This window comes from Salmo salar, chromosome ssa06, assembly GCF_905237065.1.
Source record: "Salmo salar chromosome ssa06, Ssal_v3.1, whole genome shotgun sequence".
Lineage (NCBI taxonomy): Eukaryota > Metazoa > Chordata > Actinopteri > Salmoniformes > Salmonidae > Salmo > Salmo salar.
The window spans coordinates 60493205-60504019 of NC_059447.1; the positions used below are offsets into that span (position 1 = coordinate 60493205).

General features: G+C 38.2%; 1 protein-coding gene across 1 annotated transcript; it reads right to left on the bottom strand.

The window, feature by feature from the left end:
- Positions 1-8905: 8905 nt before the first annotated feature.
- Positions 8906-10126, bottom strand: LOC106607614 (trace amine-associated receptor 1-like). The gene has a single exon (XM_014204757.2). The coding sequence runs from the start codon at positions 10111-10113 to the stop codon at positions 9088-9090; it is 1026 nt and encodes a 341-aa protein (XP_014060232.2). The 5' UTR covers positions 10114-10126; the 3' UTR covers positions 8906-9087.
- Between the last annotated feature and the right edge of the window lie 689 nt (positions 10127-10815).

Below are 10815 nucleotides of genomic sequence, written 5' to 3' on the forward strand. Positions count from 1 at the left end.
CCAGTCAGTATCTGGTGTGACCCCCATTTGCCTCATGCAGCGTGATACATCTCCTTCGCATAGAGTTGATTGGGCTGTTGTTTGTGGCCTGTGGAATGTTGTCCCACTCCTCTTCAATGGCTATGTGAAGTTGCTGGATATTGACGGGAACTGGAACATGTTGTCATACACGTCGATTCAGAGTATCCCAAACATGCTCATTGGGTGACATGTCTGGTCAGTATGCAGGACATGGAAGAACTGGGACATGAAACATGAGGTGAATGGCACGACAATGGGCCTCAGGATTTTGTCACGGTATGTCTGTGCATTCAAATTTCCATCAATAAAATGCAATTGTGTTCGTTGTACCATAACCCCATCCCAATCTGTTCACAATGTTGACATCAGAAAACCGCTCACCCACACGACGCCATACACTGCCATCAGCTCGGTACAGTTGAAACTGGGATTCATCCGTGAAGAGCACACTTCTCCAGCGTGCCATTGGCCATCGAAGGTGAGCATTTGCCCACTGAAGTCGGTTAAGACACTGAACTGCAGTCAGGTCAAAACCCCTGGTGAGGACGACAAGCATGCAGATGAGCTTCCCTGAGGCGGTTTCTGACAGTTTGGCAGAATTTCTTTGGTCGTGCAAACCCAGAGTTTCACCAGCTGTCCGGGTGGCTGGTCTCAGACAATCCCGCAGGTGAAGAAGCCGGACGTGGAGGTCCTGGGCTGGCATGGTTACACTTGGTCTGAGGTTGTGAGGCTGGTTGGATGTACTGCCAAATTCTCTAAAACAAAAAATGTACATTCATTTCTCTGGCAACAGCTCTGGTGGACATTCCTGCAGCTAGCATGCCAATTGCACATTCGCTCAAATCTTGAGACATCTGTGGCACTTTGTTGTGTGATAAAACTTCACATTTTTGAGTGGCCTTTTATTGCCCCCAGCACAAGGTGCACCTGTGTGATGATCATGCGGTTTAATCAGCTTCTTCATATGCTACACCTTTCTGCCAAGATAGTCCATCTACCTAAGGAGAAATGCTCACTGACAGGGATGTACACAAGTTTGTTTGCAAAATTTTTCATGAAACATGGGACCAGAAATGTACATGTCGCTTTAATATTTTTGTTCAGTGTTGTTGAAGTGGTCTGTTGGTTTATTCTGTAGGTTGGAATAGTTTTGAAGCTTTTGAAAATCCTACCATAAGTGCACCTGACAGATGGGAGCAATAATAAATATTATATGTTGAAATCTTTCAGTTTAGCTCCTCTTTCCTATTTTAAATGGATTTAAAAATAATTGTGATATAATGCTTACTTCATTGAGAATGTTTGAGCAGTTGCAATTTGGCCATAAAATCAATTACCAAGAAATTACATTTTCCATACCTGTAAATGTATTTTCAACTTTCATTCAGAATCGAAATTCAGAAAGGATGTTTGTGAATCAATAAATTATGACACATTTTGGTTTTTTTCAATTACATTCAATTCAGCATTGAAAAAGGCACACGTTTAAGTTTTTTCCACCTGAGTGAGGGACCACAAGTCAGACACCACTATGATAACACACCAAATGCATTACTTTCTCTTGAGGGGAAAGTAATTACTAAATGCATTACTTTCTCTTGAGGGGAAAGTAATCTAAAAGTAACTGAAAGTAATCAGATTACGTTACTGAGTTTGAGTAATACAAAAGTTACGTTACTGATTACAATTTTGTACAGGTAACTAGTAACTATCGGATTAGATTTAGAAAGTAACCTAGCTAACCCTGTTAAGCCATTATGTTTGCACCCCGGTAACATCGTCCCAAGGCTATTGCGCACAGTTCATGTAAACCCGGTACATCAACAATTCAAAGTTGGTCTTAGCGTGACCATAGAATTTTATGGGAGTGACCTTACTGAGTAAAGTTTTTGTCATCATTCAATTTTAGCGAATCACATGACTGCGAGGCGTGGCTCTGTGCTTGTGATGTGCTAGCATACAGAAGGAGGGTTAGGGAGAAAGTGTTGTGGGAGATGATTGGCTGGTAGATTAAGATGATTAAGCCGATGTCTATGTGCCTGGAGTTTCTCCCGGTATTTCTGTATTGGCTAAATAAGGACAAGTTTCAGGTGTTGATCCACCATACTATTTGCGCATTTGACATAAGTGTCTGTGAATGAGATTAGCACACCGGTGTAGCTTGAAAACATACCTCAATCTAGGGATGGAAGGTGTTGCTGTACTCCTAATTATCCCATTATCCGATGTGGAAAATTCAGAAGTTTGAAATACTGCTAGTTTTTAATTAAAATGCGTTTTTCGTCAGCATGTTAGGTTAGCTAATGCTAAAGCAATTCATTGGATTCCACTACACTTCCAGTAGCTACTCACCCCAAAGCTAGTTGTTGTATTTTCATGGAATCCAGTGGGCTGCTTTAGCATTAGCTAGCCTAGTATAAACAGATATGGGATACCATTAACCTGTCTGGGAACCTGGGACGCTTGCGTCCCACCCTAGTCAACAGCCAGTGGAATCGCGTCGCACGAAATAGAAATACCTCATAAATGCTATAACTTCAATTTCTCAAACATATGACTATTTTACACCATTTTATAGATACACCTCTCCTGAATCGAACCACGTCATCCGATTTCAAAAAGGCTTTACAGCAAAAGCAAAACATTAGATTATGTCAGGAGAGTACCCTGCCAAAAAAAATCACACTGCCATTTTCAAAGCAACTAGCATGCATCACAAATACCCAAAACACAGCTAAATGCAGCACTAACCTTTGACAATCTTCATCAGATGACACTCCTAGGACATCATGATACACAAAACATGCATTTTTTGTTCGATAAAGTTCATATTTATATATAAAAACAGCATTTTACATCGGCACGTGACGTTCAGAAAATATTTCCCCTCAAATGCTTCTGGTGAATCAGCGCTACAATTTACAAAATTACTATTCGAAAACAGTGTTAAAATGTAATATTGTCATTCAAAGAATTATAGATTAACATCTCCTGAATGCAACCGCATTGCCAGATTTAAAAATAACTTTACTGGGAAATCACAATTTGCAATAAACGAGGTCCTATGCTCAGAAAAATAGGCTAGGCGATACAGGTTAGCGCCGTCTTGGAACCATCTAAAATCAAATATACTATTGTAAATATTCCCTTACCTTTGATTATCTTCATCAGAAGGCACTTCCAGGAATCCCAGGTCCACAACAAATGTAGTTTTGTTCGAAAAAGTTAATAATTTATGTCCCAATAGCTCCTTCTTGTTAGCGCGTTCTGAAGGCTACTCATAATGTACGAGGCGCACGGGACTTGTCGTCACGAATGTGCAAAAAATATATATTTACGTTCGTTCCAACATGTCAAACGTTGTATAACATAAATCTTTAGGGCCTTTTTCAATCAGAGCTTCAATAATATTCAAGGCGGATGATTGCATTGTCTTACTAAATGTTTTGGAATGAAAGGGTACCCATTGGCGACCGCGTCATAGTAGTAATGGCCCTCCCTCTATGACCAACTTTCCAAGCCTCTCTTTCGGTCAGTTTTTACCAGAGAAGACTCAAACCACTTTGTAAAGACTGTTGACATCTAGTGGAAGCCTTAGGAAGTGCTAAATGAATCCTAACTCACGGTGTGTTTCATAGGCAAAGTGTTGAAGGTGATTCCACAAATCAGATTTCCACTTCCTGCATGGAATCTTCTCAGGTTTTGGCCTGCCATATGAGTTCTGTTATACTCACAGACACCATTCAAACAGTTTTAGAAACTTTAGAGTCTTTTCTATCCAAATCTACTAATTATATGCATATTCTAGTTATTGGGCAGGAGTAGTAACCAGATTAAATCGGGTACGTTTTTTATCCAGCCGTGCAAATACTGCCCCCTAGCCCCAACAAGGACATCCCCTGGTCAAAATGGTCACAACATAATTTTTGACCTGTTTAATATTCTGGCTGCTCCACAGTCAATGAAATCAGATGATTAGTCAGTGGAGACTCCTACTGTATGTTGTTCACTGTTCAGCACTACGGACTGAATCTAGCCCTTAATTCTTCAACAATCAATGGGTATACTGTCTCCTTAATAGAAATAACAATTGAGCAATAGGACATCTACAGACTGTGCATTGACATTGATTGACATACTGACTTCTGGATTAGTGACTTCTGGAAGTAATAAAATGAACCATGACAAACGTCTTTCAATGTTCAGACACAAACAATCTAAAACTGTAATACTTCCCTGTGTATTTTGTGAATGTAACTGTTAACTGTATTGATGACCAAGCATGTACTATAAATATTGGTTAAATGACTGCAGTATGTCCTTATTAGAAGATTTTACGTTATTTTGCAGAGAGCTGATTTTAAAAACCACACTAGTACAGAAGAGGTAGGCCACTTTGTGTAGTGAGTCTGTGACCTCAATGGCCTGTGATTTGAGGTGCCCATGGCAACCAGCTCATGGCATCAAATGAGCATGTTGAGAGGTCTCCATAGTAATGATTCTGTTAAAGGTGGACAAATGGAGGATCCACAGGGCTCTGTTAACACCTTTTAATGATGGTCCCATTCCCATAGGTGTCTCGCCACTCAGAAGGTGTTGATAAACAATAGGGGTGATGTCATGTTTGAGAATTTGTACTCATTCTGATTGGGCTCTCTGATCATCAGGTAATCTGGGATTCGAAAAACAACAGAGGTGACCTCGCCATTTGTTTTGGTTAACAGCTGAGGAATGTGGCTAGAGAAATGTAACTATTCTTCAATTCATAGACGAGCTATAAATGCAAGGACTGACTATAAATAAATAGCTGAATAAATAGATAAAAATAATATGCCTCATTTGTAAAACAGAATGTATAATTACCACATTATAGCCTACATTCTGGACAGTTTCACAGGGACAGATTAAATAAATCCAGGAGTAGATATAGTTCTGGTTCATAAAACAAGAACTAAAATGGGATATCGTGAACATGCAAAATCCCAGATGTCCCCTCTAACCTTGGATTACACACATATGGTCTATGATTACATTTTTAGATGAAGATTATTAATCCCAGTTCTGGAATAATTAAACTAATAATAACTACTAATAGTTAAACTTCAATGACCTTACACAGCCTGTTGTCTTTGAGCCAAATATCAACTGCCCTTTGTCTAACAACAGACTGACTAATACCCATAACTGTCACGTCCTGACCAGTAAAAGGGGTTATTTGTTATAGTAGTTTGGTCAGGGCGTGGCAGGGTGTGTTTGTTCCATGTGTAGCTGTGTGCCTTACAGGACTGTTTCTCGTCGTTGTGTTTTGTATTAAGTGTTTAGATGAGTATACACATTCCCGCTGCATTTTGGTCTACTCCATACGACGAATGTGACAATAACACAGAGTTAACAAACATGTACAGAGAACTGCACTAGAAATCCTAGATCCACAGCACACAGCGGGATTCAGCGGGTGGGCAGAGCAGGATGCAAATGTCTCCTTACAGCACCACTAAGGACACCTCAACTAAAAAAACAATTCTGAAATGATCTTGTATTACTCACAGATGATTTTTGGTGGTATACAGTATCTGGGTGGGACTGTCCCTTACAGAAAAACACATGATTTCACATGGAAAATCACATGATTTCACATGACATTTCACATGTTGCTTTACATGTTGTCACATGTTATCACATTAAATAAGATCACATTAAAACATCCCACTGCTGGCTTGACTCTGAAGCTAAGCAGGTTTGGTCTCTGGATGGGAAACCAGATACTGCTGGAAATGAGTTGGAGTCCAGTAGGAGGTAGTCTTTCCTCTGGTCTAAAAAAAATATCCCAATGTCCCGGGGCAGTGATTGGGGACTTTGCACTGTGTAGGGGGAACTTAAACGGGTGTCCTGACTATATGTGGTCACTAAAGATCCCGTGGCACATATTGTAATAGTACTAGTGTTAACCCCAGTGCCCTGGCTAAATTCCCAATCTGGCCCTCATACCATCATGGCCACCTAATCATCCCCAGCTTCCAATTGGCTCATTCATCCCCTCACTCCCCTGTAACTATTCCCCAGGTCATTGCTGTAAATGGGAATGTGTTTTCAGTCAACTTACATGGTAAAATAAGGGTAAAATATATCAAAATAAAAAACGACGTGCAGCGTATAAAGGCTTCATAAAGCCTTCATAAACACTACATAAATGTGTCACAAATCATCTATAACCGTATGTCATGTCTATAAAGGGTTCATAAATGTGGTGTAACTGTGTGACATAACCACCAATGTCAAATGTGATATAACCCACTATGTCAAATATGACAAACATGTGTTTTATAAAGGGTGGCATAAGCACCACTTTATAAATCATGTTAAATTGTGTTCACAACAATGCTTATTTATTGTCATTTAAATAAGTTTGTAGCAGTTAAGTGTTGAGTTAAATTACATAGCTGCTGTACCTCAATTGTTATTTCAAATAATTTCAGTGACTTCACAGCAGTTGCTTGCTATGTTAGCTAGCTAACAAAATGTATTTAGCTGGTAGGTTCAGCTAAATAAAAATCCCCCAAGATACACCGACAGAGGAATAAAATAGCACGAATCAAATGGAGTTTCCAATCTCCCCTTTACAGAAATGCCCTTATCCAGATGGTGTGACAAAGGCATTTCCTAACAGACCTGCTAACTTTCTTTGTTGTTACTTTAAGGTTGGAATCAACATGTAGTACCTCCAGCAGGCAGAGAGTTAAGAACCATTCGTCCGCCAGCTCAGAAACAAGCTACAATGTTCACATCTCTGTGTAATGTTCAATGTAATTGCATTGCTGGAATTTTTTTAACTGAATGTATTTGTATTGTTTTAAAAATGTAAAAATAAAAGGACATATGTTAGTTATTAGTTATAATTCCCTGAGTGTTAATACATTTGTGTTTACATCATTAAGCCTTTATGTGTAATGAATGACCAAAGGTGTCTGACTTTATAGTAAGTACAGAGTCATATGATATAAGGCATATATGTATTTGTTATAAAATACCAAAGGGGTCTGACTTAAAGTAAGTACAGCGTCATGTGATGTAGAGTGTTTATGGATGTGTTATGAATTATCAAAGGTGTCTCACTGTCACGTCCTGACCAGTAAAAGGGGTTGTTTGTTATTATAGTTTGGTCAGGGCGGGGCAGGGGGTGTTTGTTTAGGGTGTTTAATTTTTTTTGTTAATGTATTTCTATGTTTGTTCTAGGTTTTCTATTTCTATGTCTAGTTTATTGGTTTGACCTTCAATTGGAGGCAGCTGTTTCTCGTTGCCTCTAATTGAAGGTCCTATTTAATAGGGGTGTTTTGTCCATGGGATTTTTGGGTAGTTGTTTCTCTGTATAGTCATTGTACCTTATGAGACTGGATTTTTCGTCGTTGTTTTGTTTAAGTGTTTTGTTTAGTTTCTTTATCAATAAAGAAGATGAGCATACACATTCCCGCTGCATTTTGGTCCAATGTTTACGATGAACATGACACTCACTTCAAATGAAGTGTTACAGGACACTACATGAAGTGTCAACGAATAGGTTATTGACGTTCTACTGATTTATGAAGTTTCTCTCATCATACACAGGTTACTGTAGGGTGGTAACGAGATTAGGTGTAACATCATGACTTACTTTAGAGCGCGTGCCATCCTTCAGCCCAACATGTCACCCTTTATAAAGCACATGTTCATATCATATTCGACATAGTGGGTTATGTCACATTTGACAATGGTGTTTATGTCACACAGTTATGAACCCTTTATAAAGCATGACATATGGTTATAGATGCTTTGTAGCTCATTTATATAGTGCTTATGAAAGCTTTATAACCTGAACGTAATTTAAAGCGGGACCAAACATTTGATTTTGAACACTTCAGGTGTTCACATGAAATTCATGCGATTTTCTGTAAGGGGTATATCGGCCTTCATATTAGTATGTGATCCTCATTACGATCTTACGAACATACTGCAGAATTCTGTACTTGTTCGTTATGTGCTCTTGAATAAAAATGTATGTTGATTTTTTAAAATAAAAATACAATAAAACTCATACTGTATGAAATCAGACTGGAATAAGTTATCCATCTTGATAATATTTTTCTCTACAAAACTGACAGGTGCTCTACTGAAGAAGTAAAAAAAATGGAAAGTGGGAAAACAAATAGATACAGTAAAGGCCTTGTACATGCCTGGAGTATTTAAAATGCATTTGAATGTACCATTTCACGTTGACATCCTTCCTGAGAAGCCTGGGCTTCAGAGGCTAAATGTACCATATCTTGTTTGCATCTCAGATACAGATGGAAAACACAGGGCCAAGTAAACATAAAAGGAAAGAATCAATGTATATAGCATATGACTTATTTGTTATCACATTACAACCTACATTATGTGCCAGTTTCACAGTTCCAGATTAATATGTATAGTACCAGTCAAAAGTTTGGACACACCTACACATTCCAGGGTTTTTCTTTATTTTTACTATTTTCTACATTGTAGAATAATAGTAATCCAACCTCACTGAGCTCGAGCTGTTTTGCAAGGAGGAATGGGCAAAAATGTGCAAAACTGCAAAACTCTCGATGTGCAAAACTGATAGAGACATACCCCAAGCGACTTACAGCTGTAATCGCAGCAAAAGGTGGCGCTACAAAGTATTAACTTAAGGGGGCTGAATAATTTTGCACGCCCAATTTTTCAGTTTTTTATTTGTTAAAAAAGTTTGAAATATCCAATAAATTTCATTCCACTTCATGATTGTGTCCCACTTGTTGTTGATTCTTCACGAAAAATTACAGTTTTATATCTTTATGTTTGAAGCCTGAAATGTGGCAAAAGGTCGAAAAGTTCAAGGGGGCCGAATACTTTCGCAAGGCACTGTAAGTGAATTCGTCCCAAAACTTTTGGTTTACTAAAATGGGGGGGACTATGTAAAAAAAGGGCTGCAATTTCTAAACAATTCACCCGATATAGATCAAAATATCCTCAAATTAAATCACATTTCAAATCCAAAGTGCTGGAGTACAGAGCCAAAACAACTAAACATATTTATTCTGAAAACAATTGTATTTCTGAAGAGTCAGGTTGAAATATTTGACCAGAAATGATCATTCTAAATGCTCTCCTGAACCAACTGTAAAAGAAAGCATACACTATGGGATTAATATTTGAATTGAAATAGCCAATCCATACAAATGTTTCAAACAAAATGGGTGGGGTAGAGTAACTAATAAAAGGATCAATGCTGTTGATGATAAAAAAGGGTGTCCAGAATGATAGAAATACCCCCATAATGATAGCAAGTGTTTTGGTGGCCTTCATCTGTGATTTGCCTACAGAGTTCTGATTGGTTGTACGCTGAATTGAGCGTGCCTGTCTCTGTGCTATTTGGAAAATCTTTAGGTAGATGCTAAGCATCCCTACTCCTGGGATGTAGAATGAGAGCACCAAAGACACAGTACTCGATGCTTTGTTTTGAAACAAAATACATTGTCCCTCACAGGCAACATTTTTATAGTAAAAATCCTCCACGCCCCAAGTACTGAGCTCCAGAAATACTATACCAAACACTACTATAGCAGAACCAGTCCAAATGACCAGCATCATAATCAGAACAAAGTGAACAGTTATTTTAGTTCTATAAAGGAGAGGGCGACACACTGCATAATACCGGTCAAAAGAAATAAAACACAAATTAAGAATGGATATATTGCTCAACATGATATCAGTGCTGGTGTATATTTTACAGAGTAAATCTCCAAAATACCAGCAGCTTTCCAGTGAATATACCATTCTGGGAGGCATCACTAAAACCCCCAAGAGGAGGTCTGACACAGCCAGAGAGAGGATGAGGTAGTTGGTTGGGGTGTGGAGCTGTTTGAAGTGAATGATGGGGATGATTACAAGAAGGTTGCCACACACTGTGAGAACAGACATTGAGCCAAGTAAGAGATAAAGTAATACTCGTATTGTTGGAGGAAAGATTGATCTTTTGCAAGACCCATTCACTGATTCAAAACATAGAAGTATATTCTCAACAATATCAGCCTTGCTGAGACTGATTCCTGGTTCCATGGTCGTGGTTGAAAGAATCTTATCTGAAATATAAAATATACATTATTGTCACATTATTACTATAGATGAAAACATCAATTACAGAATATTAGTTGGAAATTATGGTGGATGATTTAATTAAACAAATTCAAATGCTGTATTTTTGTCATTTAATAAAATTTATTAAAATGTACTTTACTGTTGCTTATTCATTGGAAATATTTTCACAAATACCACAAGTGTTTTGCCATTTCAAAAGATGGTTAAGTAAAATGTTATGTTCAGTTCAGCATAGCTTACCTCTCCTCAACCATGCAGATGGTGATGCACATGTGAATCCTTTTTCTCTGGTCACAATGTGATACAAATGTGATCTTGACTCTGTGGTGCTTTTGTACCTATAGTCTATTACCATAATGATGATCACAATATAATGTTGACCAATCAAACATTACTACATAGAACTCTACGTAAACAAATCTGTGGCAGAGCACAGAATTTGATGATGTCATAGTTGTAACCACTCCCTTCTAGAGGATATGATAGTCTCTTTCATCGACCACAAGACCATCCAATCAGTTAGTTCATCACATATTTTACTATTTTTGCTTAAATTGATACAATAATTTGATTAAAGGGCTGGATTCAATCCGTATTGCCGAAGTTCCGCATTGTAGCCTAATTGACATTTAAAGGCAATGTTCCATTTTAGGGCATTATCAG